Below are 17,765 nucleotides of genomic sequence, written 5' to 3'. Positions count from 1 at the left end.
GGAGCTGAGACTGGGCTCTGCTGGCTCCCGGGAGGAGCCTCGCTCACTGACCGCTCACCCACCATGCAGACCCCAGGACCAAGGGCACAAAGCAAAGCAGGGACACTCCATCAGGTCCCCGGAGCCCTGAGAGGTTCCCATGGGAGGAGCAGGCAGGGCCAGAATGGGGCAGACTGTGTCACTCTGTCTAACGTGTTACACACTGCGGGGCGGAGGCCCCTGGAAGGCAGCTCTGGATTCCTGATACACCCAGCTCTCTTCCATGTTCAACTCATAGTACATGCTTAAGAAATATCTGTTGAACTGAATTTGAATGAAAAGGAAATCAGAACTCCAAGCTCTGTTACCACCTCTTAGCAAGGATCTGACTCACGGGTGGATATAGTCTCCCCAGTGTTCAGCAGAGGAAACCAGGGTGCAGAAGGGGTGTGGCTCCCAGCTAGGCCCTCCCTCCTGCGCTTCTCATTCTAGATCCCAGCTTCCAGGCAGCCATGAGCTTGGTGGCCTGCGAATGCCTGCCTGGCCCGGGTCTGGAGCCTGAGCCCTGCTCACGACCACGATCCCAAGCCTGCACATACCTGGAGCAGATCCGCAACCGGGTGGCCATGGGGGCACCTGACATGGCCAAGCGTGACTACCTGGTGGACGCAGCCACGCAGATCCGGCTGGCCCTGGAGCGCGACGTCAGTGAGGACTACGAGGCAGCCTTCAACCACTACCAGAACGGTGTGGACGTGCTCCTCCGCGGTGTGCACGGTGAGGTGGAACTGGACGGAGAAGGGGGTGGGAAGGGTCAGTGCAGGGCTCGCCTGTCACCCATCCATCCTGTCCTCTGTTCACCATGGCCGGGGGTGCACTCCAGTGTCCATGGAGAACAAGAACGAGGTAGCGAGTGTTTATGAAGCACTTCCTGTCTACCAGGCACCGTTTCAAGGACTTCACCCGTATTCACTAGTTGAGCCTCACAGTAATGGGAAATACTGTATTTGGCCAAGTGTGGTACATGCTTATAATCCTAATACTTGGGAGGCTGGGATGGAATGATCACACAGCAGCTTAGCAACACCCCGTTTCAAAATAGAAATGATTGGGCATGGTGGCACACCTGAGAGGCTGAGACATGAGGATTGCAGGTTCAAGGACAGGCTCAGCAACAGAGTGAGGCTTTAGACAACCTAGTGACACCCTGTTTCCAAACAGTAACAAAATAAATAATAAATAAATGATAAATAAATAGGGCTGGAGGTGTAGCTTAAAGGCAGAATTCCCTAGAGTCAGTCCCTAGTACCAATTTAAAAAAAAAAAAAAAAGCAAGAGGAGGAAGAAAAGGAGGAAGAGAGAAATTGTTATATTTGTTGTGGGGTGTAGTTACAAGTATGTAGGAATATTTCGGTTTCTTTGAGACAGGATCTCACTATGTTGCCCAGTCTGTCTTGAACTCCTGGGCTCAAGCGATCCTCTCACCTCAGCCTCCAAAGTAGCTGAGACTAGAGGCGGGTACAACCACACCCAGCAGGAACTTTTTTTTTTTCCAGGTCTGGGGATGGAACCCAGGGGCATTTGACCTCCAAGCTACACCCCCTGCCCTACTTTTTATTCTTTATTTTGAAACTGGGTCTCACTGAGTTGCAGAGGGCCTCACTAGCTGAGGCTGTCCGCGAGTTGTGATCCTCCAGTCTCAGCCTCCCGAATGCTGGGATTACAAGCCTGCACAACTATGCCCAGCTAGGAACTTTTTTTTTTATACTCATTTTCCAGATGGGGAAACTGAGGCACAGGGCAGTTAAATAGTTTGCTCCAGGCTCCACAGCGACCCAGGGCACAGCGGGGTGGGAGCAGTTTGGCTCCTGAGCTGTGTGCTTGGCCCATGGTTCCTGGTCACCCTTGGCACTGGGCTGCTGCCCTGGGCGCCTGCAGTGTCGTGGGGGAGCAGGGATGGCTGATTAGTTGGTGATAGCGGATTATAGTCCCAGGTGGGAGGAGCAGTGAGGAAGTAGGAGGGAAGAGGGAAACTGAGGCCTGGGTGGGCCAGCACGGGGCATTTTCTAGAAGCAAAAGCTCTAACATGAATGCTGAAGAGCAGGGAGTGTGTTGTTCAGTGCAGGGCCCGGCACTGTGCCAGAGAGAGCAGCCAAGGCCCGGAGGGCGAGGGGCCTGACCAGGAATCGCTTTGCCCTCTGATCTGGACTCCACCCTGGCCTTTCCCACACTGGGCAAAAGAGATGGAGGAAGTAGAAGGCTCCATCTCCTCCCTGAATAAATGGCCATGGGAATCCCCACCTCATCCCTCCCCAGAGCATGATGGTGGCCAGCGAGGTGGTGGCTGGCAAGGGTAGAGTGTAGTTGGCTGAGGGGCGACTGGTTCCCAGGCTCCTGCTACCATCCTCCTTCTTCCTCCTCCCCTGCGGGTCTGCCACCCTAGAGCGGCGGCTGGGGGACAGATCTGGGGACAGAATCTGCCTTAGGAATAGGCGCCTTCTGGTGTGGAAGGCAGAGGGTGGGCAGTGGGAGCTGGAATCACAGCCCTCCAACAAGCCCAGGGTTGGGGGACAGAGCAGGCCCTGGAGACCCTCACTCCCTACAGTCGACCCCAACAAGGAGCGTTGCGAGGCAGTGAAACTGAAAATCACCAAGTACCTGCGGCGGGCCGAGGAGATCTTCAACTGCCACCTGCAGCGGACGCTGGGCAGCGGAGCCAGCCCTGACACGGTGAGCCCCCCAGCCGAGACCTCAGGAGGAGGCCTGAGGGGAGCGCCGAGGCCCCCAGCCCAGGCCCTGTGCCCAGGGCAGGGCGGGCAGTGGAGGGGAGAAGTTGGCCAGTGTGCGCCAGAGCCGCCCGTCGGGTCCTCCTGCAGCTTCCCCTCTCACATCCTCATGGCTCATTCATTCCCAAACACTGACTCACCACGGCCCATCTGGCACCCTCGGCGAGCGCTTGACACATGCGTACGTGCGCAGCCGCCCCGGCTCGCGGGCAGCTCCACATGTGTGCTGACCTGTGCTCGCCCCCGTGGTCTCAGATCCATTTCTGTTGTGAATGGACACTGGCAGGTATTTGGAGCATGCGTACACACAGAAGTGCCCAAGACTCTCCCCGCGTGGGCACTGGAGGGTTCAAAATGCACGTATACTCCCCATGCCCACAGGCGTGCACACCCACCCTCCTAGGCTCACTGGATCTGGCAGGCCACCTTTCCTCAAAGGCAGGTTCCCCGAGCTCCTGTGTACCAAGGTATTTCCCTCCCCTCGCCCTGGGACCCTCCTATGAATAAGGCTTTCTTTCCAAAGCCCCATTTTTTAAGCCCCATAGAACTTTCTGGGGCTGAGAGGGCTAGGGAGGGGCTGAGTTGAAGGCCAGCCTGGCTCCCTGGACCAGTGTGGGCCCTCAAGCCAAGGACGGCTTCTCATTCAGCGTGTCTGTGACATGAGGTCTGTCTTGGCCCTGCCCTGCGTACTGCGGTCCTGGAGGCCCCTGCCCCCAGCCAGCGAGGCAGCTGAGTCTCAGGGGCCTGTCCCTCCTCCGCAGGGGTTCAGCAGCCTGAGACTCCGGCCCATCCGCACACTGAGCTCTGCCTTGGAGCAGCTGAGGAGCTGCAGGGTGGTTGGCGTCATCAACAAGGTGAGCGGGTGCTCCAGGTGTGGGAGGCGGACTCTTGTGCCATCCTGGGTGGTGGCAGGAGAGACACGCGTGTGGTGGCAGGGGTCTGTAGAGCTTCCTGCACTCCTCCAGGGTGGGAGTTAGAGAAAAGAGTCCAGCAGCCCCTCCTGCTCCTCCCTGACACACAGCCAGGTCCTGGAGACGCAAACAGGAATGGGAAAAAGCAGATAGCCCCCTCTCCACAGCTCTCTAAGTCAGACAAGGAAAACCTGCAGAAACCACACCACCAGCGCTTACCGCCCTGCCCACCCCACAGGCCCCCACCCCACACTCTGCACCCAGGCTGTAGCCCAGACTCTCCCCACCCACCCGGCACAGCTGGGAACTTCCTGTGGCTGGAATGTGCTCTTCTCCAGAGATCTCTCCAGTGTGCTGGCCCGCATCATCCAGGGCCTTGATGACTGCCCTTTCTCCTCCAGCACCCCACCCTCATCCTGATCCATCTTGCACCCTTCCCCTTAATTCAGGACAAACAGGAAGATGGGAGATGACATCCCGGCCCTTACTTGGGGTACTTGTTACTACCGTGGGAGAATCAAAGGCAAACATGTCGAGTAAGAGTTGAGCCCGGTTCAGATTTTCCTCTGCTCCCCACCCAGAGCCCACGGAGTAGCCTCTAAAACATTGCTGTCCCAAACTAGCCATCCGTCAGAATCACCCGAGGAGCTGCCCCAAAATATAGATGCTGAACCTCTTCCAGGACTGTGGAATTACGATTTTCAAGGTTAAAGCCGGCGTCTGTAATCTGTCAGTGGTTTTGGTGGGCCTGGAGACCACCCTCAACAGGAGACCTGTGTGTGTACCCCATACAGCAGCGTGATGTGCCGCCCTGTGCCTGGCAGTGGTCACAGCCAAGCCCCACGCTGCTCTGAGCTTAGGTTTTCTCATCTGTAAAGTGGGGCGGGAATTCTCCTCCCAGAGGGTGATCTGGGAAGGAAAATGAAATAATTTTTGGGAAAGGCCTGGCACACACTGACATTTTGTGCACGTTTGATGGCTCTCAGTGCAAGTGACAAGAGTGAATGGGGAGGTGCAGGCCTTGCTTCAGGGGCTTCTTGGGGTGCCTGGAACAAGCTCCAGACTGTCACCAAAGGCCTAGGCAGCTTCCATCTGCCATAGTCTCCCCATCCCCACCCCACTGTCACAGTGGCTGTTACCCAGCTCACAGCACAACCACCATTTCTCTGTGTGAGATCCTACTGAAAGCAAGGCGTGGTGGTGCACACTTGTAATCCCAGTACTTGGGAGGCTGAGACAGGAGGATCATAGGTTCACTGCCAGCCTCAGCAACTTAGAGTGGCCCTCTGCAACTTAGTGAGATCCTATTTCAAGATAATAAATAAAATAGGGCTTATAGCTCAGAGGTAGAATGTCCTTGGATATAATCTAAGTATCACCATAGAGAGAGAGAAAGAGAGAGAGAGAGAGAGAGAGAGAGAGAGAGAGAGAGAGAGAGAGCCCGCTGAACCATATAGGTTTAGCTATAAGTTATGATGAGGGGGATTCTGAGTTGAAAAGCTTGAAACACTGGGTTAAAGGTGCATTACTGGGCCGGTGTGGTGGCTCACGCTTGTAATCCCAGCATTTGGGAGGCTGAGACAGGAGGATCGTGGTTCACAGCCTACTTGCAACCTAGTGAGACCGTTTCAAAATAAAGAATAAAAAAACAGGGCTGGAGGTGTAGCTTGGAGGTAAGATGCCCCTGGGTTTCATCCCTAGTACCACAAAAATTAAAAAATAAAAGGTGTATTACTTTGACTTCTCAAACCTTTTAGGATGCAAGTGTGTACTTGGAGTCTTCAAGAGGGAGGTCTGTGACACAGAATCCCCCAAATTTGTTTAAACCCAGGACATTAGTGCATCTGCAAGGCATTTAAAAACCCAGTGCTCTGAGGCCTGTGCAGATGGAAAGCACAAATTCAGGCCAAACCTAACCATTCTATCTGGAAACCACCCTCTTTCCTTTTTTACCCTTTCCTGGGTACTTAATTTATGAATTCCAGCTCCCTCCTGAGATCCTGCTTCCTTTTCCTGTGTCATGCCCAAGCCAGGAACAGCACTTTCCCCAAATTAGGGAAAGATGTTAGGGCCACTGGGCCCATTCCATGGCTCTGCCCAGGCAGATCTGGGTGCAGGGCAGTGCCAGCCAGTGGCTGCCCTCAGGCCCAAAGAGGGAGTGCAGGTGCCCGAGGGTGTCCAGCTGTTGGGATTAACTGAGCAGGTGTAGGGTCTCCCGGGGCTGAAGAGATGCCCCCAGGGCAGGAGAGTGGGGAGGTGAGTGGGTCAGGGACTAGTGGGCGGCCAGGTTACTCAGGGGTCTGTCCTCGGGAAGCCTGGGGGCTGGGGCTATGTTACTTGGGTTTTGCTGAGCCTTTTCCAGGAGCCAGGCTGAGTCAGGCGTAGGGAAGAGGTCATCCAAATCACTTCTTGCTTTATTTGGCTCAAACAAAAGGGTGTTTTTGTTTTTAATTGTCAACAACATTTGAAAATGTGCAGATTTCATGTAAAAGTTCATATTCCTGGCTTCTCTAGTAAAGTCAGAAGATCTGGAGACGCAGGGCTCACAGTCGCTCCTGGCAGCAGGCAGCTGAGGAGGGCTCACGTTCCACTGTAGATGGGGCTCTAGCCCTCTGCGTCTGATCCCCCCCCCCGCCCTCCCCTCCCATCCTCCCGTGCCTGGCCGTGTGGGCCTTCAAGCCTGAGAACCTGTTTGCCTCTTTTGGACTTGTTTGCTCTATGTGAGATTCCTCCTGGGACTTAAATACTCTGGGCATTTTTAAAGAAAGGATTTATTGTGTTTCATCAAAGCTTTAATTGTCTCTGTGTCCCAAGAACTCAATAGGTTTCTTTAAAAAAAAAAAAAGTCACCTTTTTAAAAAGGTAGAAGAACAGTTGAATATGGTGGCTCATGCCCGTAACCCCCAGTACTTGGGAGTCTGAGACAAAGGATTGCAGGTTCACAGCCAGTTTTAGCAATTATAGCAAGACTCTCAGCAACCTAGCAAATAGCAAATGCCCTGGGATCAATTCCCAGTACCTAAAAAATAGAAATAAAAAGGTAGGAGCAGGCAGCCTGGACTGCACGTTGTCATTTGCAGAGCTGTGGCATTAAATCTCACAGTCAAGCCATGCATGGTGGCACACACTTGTAATCCCAGCGCTTGGGAGGCTGGGGCAGGAGGATCTCACAGGTTCGAAGCCAGCCTCAGCTACTTAGTGAGGCTCTCAGCAACTTAGACCCTGTTTCCAAATAAAATATAAAGTAGGTCTGGGAGGATAGCCTGGAGGTAGAAAGCCCCTGGGTTCCATCCCCAGGACCACAAAAATAAATAAATAAAAATAAAATAAATAAATAAATCTCAGTCACTCTGGGGATAAAAAGCACTCTGTTGTGCTGTCCAGTGCCAATGTCACTCACCACATAAGGCTAGTTCCATGAATAGTAATTAAAATCAAGTATTCTGTGTCTCCATGGCACTAGCCACATTTCAAGGGCTAAAAAGCCATGTGAGGTTGATCATTTCCACACTGGACAATATAGAAACACAGTATTTCCACCATCACAGGAAGTTCTATGGAACAGTGGTGTATTTTAACAACGGTCTAACAGAGAGAAACGGAGGTTCATGGAGGTCAGTTCTAGGTAGTGCTCTGTCCCCGGAGCCACCAAGCAAAGATCTTTTTGTTTGGTTGCATTAATGGGAAAGTGCTTCCTCTGCTGCCCTTCTGAAATATAATGAGAGAGAAAGGCGTTTAAAACCGGAAAAAACAAACAAAACCCACTCTGACTCCAAGATAATCACTATTAATGTTTTGATTGGATTCTTTCTCAATGAATGGTTAGGTTTTAATGCACTTTTTTTTTTTTGAGGTACTGGGGATGGAACCCAGGGGCATTTTACTGCCACGCTACATCCCCAGCCCCATTATTTTTTTATCTTATTTTGAAACAGGGTCTCACTAAGTTGCAGAGGGCCTAAGTAGCTGAGGCTGACTGTGAACATGTATCCTCCTATCTCAGCATCCCAAGTTCTGGATTACAAGCATGTCCCACCACACCCATCTTTTAATGTACTTTTTAGACACCATTCTTTCGATGTATAGGTCAAGTGGTATTTCTGGCTCCAACACCCTTCACTGTTGGATTTTGGACTATAATTCAGAGAGCCTTGCCCAGGACAAGGTGGTGGGGAATCCCAATTGGCAAGGGGTGGTGGGGATTTATCCAGGGCGTCAGGACTTGTGGGAAACTCCGTTCTCTGAAATGACCCCAGAGTTTTCTGCCTTTCTTGCACAAGTTAGGTCAGGGAGCCAAGCCCCGGGCTGTCTCCAGCTGCTGAAGGGGAGACCTCTGGTGGTAGGAAAGGACACCTGCAGCAAGAAACAGGCACTTGCCATGGTCACCTGGTTGTGCTCTCAGTTGCAGTGAAGTCTGCAGGGCTCTGGAATCAGCCCGCCTGGACTCAGATCCTGACTCTGCCACTTTTTAGCGGTGGGACTGTAGGTGTGCAATATCACCTTTCTGAACCTCGATTTTTTCACCAGTAAATAATAACTGCCAGGCGTGGTGGCACACGCTTGTAATCCCTGCGCTTGGGAGGCTGAGACAGGAGGATCGCACAGGTTTGAAGCCAGCCTCAGCTAGAGTGAGGCTCTCAGCAACTTAGTGAGAACCTGTTTCCAAATAAAATATAAAATGGGTCTGGGAGTATAGCCCGGAGGTAGAAAGCCTCTGGGTTCTACCCCCAGTACCACCAAAAAATAAAAATAAAAATAAAAATAAAAATAATAATAATAATAATAATAATAATAATAATAATAACTCTCACCTGGTAGGTTTGGGGATTAAAATAACCTATGTAAAGTGCTTAGCACAGAGTAAGCACTTTATAGCCAATGTTGGTTTCTTCTCCTGTAATATTGAGGACAATTTCTGTGGATTATGAGGGTTTATACTTGAATCAATTGCATTAATCAAACTCCCTAAAGACCTCCCGATGGGGTAACTGCTGTACCCCGCTTTGCAATTAAGAAGAAGGAGGTTAGCCAAGCATGGTGGTGCATGCTTGTAGTCCCAGCATTTGGGAGGCTGAGACAGGAGGATCATGGTTCACGGATAGCCTCAGCTACTTGGTGAGGCACTCTACAACTCAGTGAGACCCTGTTTCAAAATAAAGAATAGAAAATAGGGCTGATGTGTAGCTCAGAGTAGAATGCCCCTGGGTTCCATCCCTAGTACTGCAAAAAAAAAAAAAAAAGAGGGAGGGTCAGAGGTTCAGAGTGGCCACTAGCATGGTATGGTGTGTGTGATAACCAGCCTCCTCCAAGGTCATCCCAGCCCCCTGCTTTCACAGAGTATTCCCATGTATGACCTCAACAAGCCAGTGATGTAGGGAAGGTGGGCATTTGTAATTCCTGTTCGATAGTTGAGAAAATCAGTTCATTTGCAGCAAAAATCAATACATAAATGCAGTGCATCTTTCCCTAATCTGGCTCCCAGTCCTCACTGCAGCCAGCTGAGGCCCTACCTGGCAGCACTGTGGCATCCAGCAGCCAGAAGTCACCACATCAGGTGTTGTCTTGCCTGCACACGCCCTCATCTGGACTGAATTCTCTTCCTTCCTGCCCTGCTGTACCCCTACAGCTGGGTCCACCCCTGCCTACCAGGAAGATGAGTCAAAGGCCCAACTCCAAAGAAGGCCTGGACCAGCCATTGGCTGACCACTGCCCCTAGCCAAAACCAAGATGAGGCAGGCGCTACTCTCTGAAAACAGCCTCCAGAAAGGATATTTATTATTATTTCATTTATTGAGACAAGTTCTATGTTGCCCAGGCTGGCTTTAAATTCCTGGGCTCAAGTGCTCCTCCTGCCCCGTCCTCAGCCTCCTATATAGGTAGCATGCACAGCTACACAGAAATTTATTTAAAAGGAGGTATAGCAGGGCAGGGGGAGAGACCCAAAGAAGCATGCCAAACCCGAGTATGGCTCAGCCCACGTGACATGGGGCCCGCACACTCAGTCTCAGCTTTCTCACCGGTGAAACAAGGATCAGAGGAACTGACCTGCTGTGAGGTCCCTTCTAGCTAGACACCTTCAGACCCTGCAGGACGGGGCTGTAGTCCAGGCCTGAGGGGAGGGGCCTAGCCTAGCGTGTGCAGGGAGACGGAGGGCATTCTTCTCACGTGAGGGTCCTCCAGCCCTGGACCATGCATGTGTGAAGTACCTTCTCCATCTGTGCTGGACGGGGACGGGGCTCCAGGAATACAGAGTTTGGCGGTGTGTGCCCATGAAGGTCACAGTCCAGGGAAGACGGAACTAGGCACTGTGTTCTGGGGGTACTGCTGGAAGATTAGGGGTCTCGGGCACTGGAGGAAGTAGCCCCAGAGCTGAGACCTGCAGGTTCAGCAAGGGCAGATGAGGACAGAATGGATGTGGAGGGGTTTGTTTTGTTTTTGTGGTACAGGGGATGGAACCCAGGGGCCTTCTACCTCCAGGGTACAACCCCAGACTTATTTTATATTTTTATTTGGAAACAGGGTCTCACTAAGTTGCTGAGAGCCTCACTAAGTAGCTGAGGCTGGCTTCAAACCTGTGTGATCCTCCTGTCTCAGCCTCCCAAGTGCTGGAATTACAAGTGTGCGCCACCACGCCTAGCAGATGTGGGTTTGGGAGCGGGGGTGTACTCTGTGCCACCAACGCCTGCCCTCTCTGCTCTGCCTCTGGAGTGAGTGGGCTGGGTGGGTGGGAAGCCTCAGGAGCTCAGAGACCAGGGACCGGCATGTGTTGTGACCAGTTCCTCCTGGACTTTGGCAGGTGCAGCTGGTCCAGGACCCAGCAACTGGTGGGACCTTCGTGGTGAAGGCAGGTGTCATGCCGCAATCCCCTTGGGACTTTCTCAGAGCCCTTGAAACCCCTCCCCGAACATGCATCTGGAACCCATGATCACTCCAAATTCCAAAGTACTGCCTCTGCCTCCTAGACACACACCCACACTGCCCTTGGCGGGTGGAAGATTCTGTGGGGAAAGTAGAGGTGAGGGCCTCTACACCAGAAGCAGTTGCTCCTCAGAGTGGTTCTCACGTCTCACCTGGGTGCCCCTAAAGCAAGGGCTAGGATGCTCCTAACAGCAGCAGCCTCCAGCCTGTCCCCAGATGATCCGCCCGCCCTGCCCCTCCCCAGAGCCTGCCCAGGTGCCACACGGCGAACCGGGAGCGGCTGACCATCATCCCACATGGGGTCCCCTACATGACGAAGCTGCTACGGTACTTCGTGAGTGAGGACTCCATCTTCTTGCACCTGGAGCATGTGCAAGGTAAGGGCGCCAGGGGCCCCTGTCGGCCCTGCAGGCCTGTGGGCTGCTGCCATCACCTATCCCCTTGAAATAATGAACCCCGAGAGGGCTGCTGCGGCTCACACCAGATGCCCAGCCCAGCGAGGGACCCAGGCTTTCTGGAGGCTGGTGGCAGGATCAGGCTGTTGTGGACCTCTGTGTGGTGCCCAGGCGGCAGAGGACATCCCAGGGAGGATGTCCACAGCCGAGGCAGGCCAGAGGGCATTTATGCAACTGTGTCCTTTGTCGCCATTTCCTCTAGTCTTAGCACTTCCCATTTTCTTGGTTGTGCCTCCCTCAGGATGGCCACACCAGATGGTGGCGACTGAAGCTTTAAGGGCAGGAAGTGGGTCAGGTGCAGATATTTATTGACAATTACAGTGATTTTTTTTTTTAATGAGATATATCCTTGGGTCAGGACATATAGTTGTCCTAGATACATGCCTGGCCTTTGAATTCTGTTAGGCCATTCTCTCCATAAAAAATTAAAAGATATGTAAAAGATTGGTGAACAGACTACCAGAACCAAGGCCATTACCAATAAACACATCTACCCTGGGGGAGAGCATCAGTGATGTGCGGCGTGGGGCGGGGCCTTCTAGGCTGAGGGGTGGGCAGGGACAGCGGTGAGGAGGGTGACCACGGGGAGGGCCAGGCCTAGCATGGAGGGGAGGAGGGAGTGGGGCAGACCTGGTCTTCGCCCTTCCCACGCTCACTGTCCGCTCTGCCTGGCTCAGGGGGAACTCTCTGGTCCCACCTGCTCGCCCAGGCGGGCTCCCAGCATTCTGGGCTCAGGTCTGGCTCCATCCAGGACAAGGTGAAAGCCCAGCACAACGCCAGCCTCAGCCTCCAGAGCCGGGCACAGCTCCCCTCAGGCCAAGCCCCCGGGCGGGACAGAATCCATCTGGAGCCTTCAAGGACTTCTCTAAGCCTTCCCCCATCCAGGGAGGCTCCATCCCTCAAGCCCCAGAGAAAAGCTGAACATGAACCCACAGCCAGGACCAGCACTTCCTGCTCCTTGGACCTAACAAAGACCCCAAATAGCCACCTGTCCCTGCAAGGCAGGAAACTTGGCCAGAGCTCGGACTCTGGATCCCCCTGGGGCCTCGCTTGGGTTCGGAAAGGGGCTGGCCGGGTGCTAGGGGGCTGTGGCCAAGGCAGAGGTGAGAGCCGCCTGTCAGGGGACGGAGCCAGCCCAGGGTGTGGTGGGGCTGTCTGGAGTGTGAAGGAGCCGCAGGTGAAGCAGTGGGCGGCTGAGATGGTGGTGGCGCTGGAAGCACTACATGAGCAGGGGGTGCTGTGCCGGGACCTCAACCCCCAGAACCTGCTCCTGGATCAGGCAGGTAGGAGCTCAGCCATGCTGCCCCGCCCTGCCCCTCAGGTGGGAGGCCCCAGAGGCAAGGTGGCCTCGGGTTTGGGCCACTCCCCTGCCTCATCTGGCCTTTCTCTCCTATGAGTCCGGGCAGCAGCCCAGGGACCAAGCCCCTAGGGAGACTAACCGGCATGACCTTTGGCTCCTGCCATGTGACTGTGTTGGGGGGAGCCCTGGACCACCTCCCTGCCAACTGCTCAGTGATGCTACCCTCAACCTTTGTCCCCTGGCATCCCTCCCTACACATACTGGACACGAAGGTCACATCAGGCTCACGTATTTTGGCCAGTGGTCAGAAGTGGAGCCCCAGAGCTGCAGGGAGGCTGCAGACCACCTGTACAGTGCCCCAGGCAAGAAGAGGGGGTCCCTAGGTCTTGGGTGGCTTCATGTGGGCTCACTCTGGGGGGCTGGGATGGGCAGTGTCTTGTCTGGAGGGAGGAGGAGAATGGAGGGGCCCTTTGGGGTGAGGTAGGACGTGTACTTTTGTTCCCGCAGAGGTGGGTGGGATTTCTGAGTTGACAGAAGCCTGTGATTGGTGGAGCTTTGGGTCCCTGCTGTATGAACTGCTGACAGGAATGGTGAGTAGCTGGGCAGGGCGCAGAGCCCTGGTGGTACCACCCAGTGCGGGGCAGGCAGGGCTTAGTCCAGTTAGTGTCTGGGCAGAGGCTGCCTGCTTCTCTAAGACCTAACCATTAGGCTGGATGGCTTGCCACCCCCTCAGGCCACTACAGATACAGGAAGTCATTCCCTCCAGGCCATGGACAAACTTGTCACTCCCAGCCCACTAGAAGCTATAATTAATTAGACTGTCAACTTCTAGGAGTGAGAGCTGAGTTGGGATGGTCAGGGAAGGTCTCTGGAAGAGGAACCTTGGGCCTGGGTTTGAAGAGAAGGTAGAATTTGGCACAGCCCTCATTCCCTGGAAAGCCCCTGGAGCATCCTGATCCTCTTCTCCCTGCCTCCCCCCCCCCCCGCCCCACGCATGTGCTTCGGGGCTGTAATCCCAGATTTTCACTGGAGGATGGGAGAGAGGAGGACTTTTCATCCAGCAGCTGCCCTATCCAGCCTGGCTCAGCCAAGAGCTCAAGGCTCCCCCTGCAGAGGGCCACTTAGCTCTCTGTCCTCTGCCCAGATGAGCTTGGTGCTGGTTCTGGGGCAAGGCTAGGAAGCAAGGGAGGGGCCAAACTGCACTCAGACAGGAAACAGCTGGAAGGGATGTAGTGTAGCTTGAGTGCAGACCTGAAAGGCCTCCTGGCCCCCTGCTTTGTGTATAGCTAAGGCCTCTGAGAGCCCTGGATATAGGTACAGTCCCCGCCCCAACACACACACACTGCTCTCCTGCAGCTCCTTGCAGCTCACCCACACCTCCAGACAGAGCCTGGCTCTCCAAAGCGGCACCCCTGCGTGTGTGTGCAGCAGTCTCACTTCCGTCACACATGCTGCCTTCACATGGTGGCCTGCTGTCAGATGAGTAGCCAGGCTTTTCTGTAAGGAAACAAGTTCCAGTGCTGATCCCAAGGGCGTGCCTGCCCTGACTGCACCCAGGGTCAATGATTCTATTAAGCTTACAGCCAGAGGGGCTTGGGTTCAAACTTGAAACTTGGCACAAGTCCCTCTTGCTCTAAGCCCGCTTTGTCTTACGGAGGTGTGTTGGGATAGCAGTGTCTGGCACGCAGCGTCACTGCCATGGGATGGGTGGCGGCATGCCTGGCCGTCACTGGAGCATGATCCTGGGGTTGCCTCCTGTGTCCTCCCAGGCGCTGTCCCAGAGCCACCCCTCAGGATTCCAGGCCCACACCCAGCTCCAGCTGCCTGAGTGGCTCAGTCGCCCCGCAGCCTCCCTGCTGACTGAGGTGAGGTACAGCCTGGCCTAGAGGCGGCAGCTTCTTAGCCTACGGGTGGGGGCGGGGGTTGAGGGGACAGGACCCCACAACTGTGTGTGAGCTGTGCACTGGTAGGCAACTGGGCAACAAATTTCTATGTTGGTGGACAACTGCCACAGGTGTCCCCCCAGGGCAAAGGAGGGGAGGTTATGGGTCCCAGGGAGTGAGCCCCTGGCAACCTTGGAGGGGGCCCAGCCTCAGTGGTGGGTTGGGGAAGGCGGGTGCATGTGCTGACTGGGTCTCTCCCTGCAGCTGCTACAGTTCGACCCCACGCGACGCCTGGGTGCCACGGGAGGTGGCGTCAGCAAGCTCAAGTCCCACCCCTTTTTCAGTTCTATCCAGTGGAATAGATTGGTGGGGTAAGAGGGTGGCCAGGTCTGGATCACCCATCTCTGCCCGTTCCCCAGGCAGGGCTGGCCCCTCCGGCCATTGGGCTTCAGGGGAAGAGCAGAGGGTGGCTACCTTTCCTGCTCAGCTCCCTGCTTGGGCCCCAGAAGCAACTGCCACCACCCCAAAAGGGCCAGTGCCTGGAGAAGCTGCAGAGGCAGAAAGGATGACCCTGCTACCCAGCCCGGGCCCTTCCACAGACTCCTGTTGAGCGCATCCCTTGTACTCTTAAAGCCGAGCGCCACAGTGAAGCTGCCTTCTGTGGCACTGGCTCTGTACTCACCACCTGCTGAGCCTACCGGGAGGTCTTGCCACACGCACTGCTCACACTTGATCTTGGACTGGCTCAGTGGACCCAAACCAGGGCTGTTCCTGGCTGGTTTCTTAGGCGTGCAGGAGAGGGAGGGAGGGATGGAGAGCGGGAAAGAAGTCTAATGTGAGGTGGCGGACAGGATGGTCCACTTACTCCTGACCAGGCCCCCTGTCTTGTGGTTTTATACTTTGGAGAAAAGGGAAGGAAGGATCTAAGAGGGGTGAGGCAGAATGGGATGGTGGAATCTTGGACAGGTCTGCTACCAAGATCAAACTTGAAAACATAAGAGCTTTCTTCCCTAGCTGGCCACCGTTGTGAGGGGAACCTGCCCCAGGGCCTAGAGGGCTGAAGCAGCTAAGGCAGGCCATGCCCATTAGATTCCCTCCTTGGGCGTTGCTTCCATTTACCATCTGCAAACTCACTGCCCATTGTGACTTCATTCCCCGGTGGAATGAGAAAACACACAGAATAATCACTCACTTTTAACCAGAAGCAAGACGTTGAACCAGGGTGAGTGAGTACCTCAGACCCCGGCTCCATCACTCCTCCCCGGGCTTACTTGGTGTGGCACCTGAGACTTCTGTCCCTAGCCCCTCCTTGCCAGTGTCTCCGCCGCCACCAGGTGGCGCCTGACACCACCCACCTCAGCTCCTCAGGCTGGCTGGCTGAGGACTGGAGGAGGGCCTGATTCTTTCTGACCCATCTCCTAATAAAGCCTATTCTCCCTATGGTGTCCTTGCACCATTAATGTAGTGAAAGTCGAAGGGGTGGACTGCAAAGTTCCCCTGGGGCCTGCGAAGCAGCAGCCTGTGCCCCTGCAGAGCAGCCTCAGCTGGGAGGCAACCTGCTCTGTGAGAAATAAGGTGTTGGGGGGCACTAATCCTTGGGGTGACCCCTTGGAAGCCTGTACTCCTGAGAAAACAGTAGGACCTAGTAAAGCCTGCTGGAACTTTCTATTACACTCCCAAGTCAGGGAAGACCACTGCTTCATGAAGCAAAGTCACCTCTAGGCCTTGTCCAGTCAACACAAGCCACACATCTGACACTTTGTTGGGCCCTCAGTTTAGAATGCTATGGTCCAGGCCCTGATGGGGCTATGGCAAATCTTTCAATAAAATGGAACTAAAGGCTACTATGTAGGTTTACTAGAAAAATAAAGCTTCTGGCACTAAACCATAGACTTGACAAGATTTATTCTAAAGTTCAATGAACCCAATTTGGGTGGGGAGAGGGGATACTGGGGGTTAAACCTGGGACCTGTCTGAGCTCTACTTTTGAGACCCAGTTGCTGAGTCTCACAGCATTGCTGAGGCTGTCCTCAAAACAGATCCTGTCTCAGCCTCCCAAGCACCAGGATTACTGGTATGCACCATCACATCCAGCTCCAACTTTTTTTTCTACCTACAAGTTCTCTAGGTCTAGTCTAGAACCCACTTCCTTCCCATGACATCTCCACAGAGAAATGGCCCAACTATAAGCAGGATCAGCAGACAGGGAATCAGTATAGGAAGATACACCTGTGGTCGGTTTAAGCTATGGACTGTCCACTAACTCACTGGCCACTGCTTGTAGGAGAGACCTTCCCACATTCGTTCATATTGACCCTGAGCATCTTGGTGCACATGATGGTCAAATCCAAGTAAAAATCTGAGAGCCTCCCCCACTCCATACCAGATATAGCTACAGGTTGTAAAGGCACTTCACAATGGTGGAAAGCACAATGATCTGGTTTGCCACGTTCACAGGCTCCCTGGAAGGAAGCTGGGGCACTAAGAGACCAGTAGGCTTCCCTGGCTGGCAGGCAGACAGGGTTCCAACTTGTCAGATTAGTCGTGCTAAGTCAAAAGCATGAGCCGCAACATAACAGCTAACAGACAGCAAGTGGATTCAGTATTAATGGCCATCATTGGTGCAACAGTGCTGGGACTTATACAACCTGGGTAACCAAAATGAACACAGACACAGGAACCCTGTTTGTGAACATTTGCCCTTTAATTTTCATTCAAAATCAGTTTCTTTAAATACTTTAGTTATGAGTTCTGAATAGTGAAGACAGAGTATCAGATGCTGCAGGCACTCAGTACTGGTCCCTCCCCCCTCCCCCAGCCTTCCTTCTTGGCTCAAGATAAAAAAGCGCACTCTGCACTTAACTGATGGCCCTGCTGTCAAGTGCCAGCAGTCTCAGGACTGGGTGCAGTTGGATACAAAGATGAAGCCCACAGCTTTCACAAGATACTTGCATTTAACCATGCTCCAAGGAATTCCAATGATTATTCCCAGACCCAAAGGGCAGTACCTTAGAGAGGACATCAACCATTTCTTCTCTATGTACTAACATCATGAGGCTGGTTCCCACCAGTCCATCCTACCCAAGGTCCTACAGGGGGAAGAGCCAAGGCCCTGTGCCCTACAGACCACAACATGGGAAGGAAGCAGACTCCTCAGTCCACATGCTTATTACCAACTTGAATTTAAAAAGCTCAAGTCAATCTGAGCAGATCAGACGCACCTCCCCTCTCCAGGCTCTGGCCTTCACCCTGACCAGGATCTGTCCTACTGCCATGATATGCTAGACCCTGCTCTAAAGGAGAACAATGCTAGGAGGGTTCCTAGCAGCCCGGAAAGGGCTGACATGACCACAGCTGTGTGTTATGCCAAAATAATCCTGGTGTGAGCCTATGACAAGTATAAGGGCTGGCCTGAGTTCTGCTCCCATCTATGATTACAACATGTGACCTCAGGGGAACCCTGCCCTCCCCCTTCACCCCCTGGTCCCCTGGCCTGTGCTTCCTGGAAGAGGTAGAAGAGGCATCTTGAAGTC

At 53.8% G+C, this 17,765-nt stretch overlaps 1 protein-coding gene across 4 annotated transcripts; it reads left to right on the top strand.

Moving 5' to 3' along the window:
- Window positions 1–491: 491 nt before the first annotated feature.
- RPS6KL1 (ribosomal protein S6 kinase like 1) lies at window positions 492–14,607 on the top strand (the record flags this gene model as incomplete). 4 transcript variants are annotated; one of them, XM_080707832.1, is made up of 10 exons in its annotated part: window positions 492–756; window positions 2,585–2,709; window positions 3,527–3,619; window positions 10,473–10,520; window positions 10,839–10,971; window positions 11,727–12,332; window positions 12,622–12,711; window positions 12,857–12,939; window positions 14,119–14,214; window positions 14,497–14,607. In XM_080707832.1, the coding sequence occupies 10 exons, from the start codon at window positions 492–494 to the stop codon at window positions 14,605–14,607; spliced, it is 1,650 nt and encodes a 549-aa protein (XP_080563958.1). The 4 variants fall into 4 exon arrangements, with proteins under 4 accessions (XP_080563958.1, XP_080563959.1, XP_080563960.1 ...); XM_080707833.1 differs by lacking the exon at window positions 10,473–10,520; XM_080707834.1 differs by lacking the exons at window positions 11,727–12,332; window positions 12,622–12,711.
- Window positions 14,608–17,765: the final 3,158 nt, after the last annotated feature.

This window comes from Muscardinus avellanarius, assembly GCF_963383645.1.
Source record: "Muscardinus avellanarius genome assembly, chromosome: 12".
NCBI classification, from domain to species: Eukaryota; Metazoa; Chordata; class Mammalia; order Rodentia; family Gliridae; genus Muscardinus; species Muscardinus avellanarius.
Note: the sequence above shows the minus strand (reverse complement) of the source record. Positions and strands in the feature narration are given on the sequence as shown.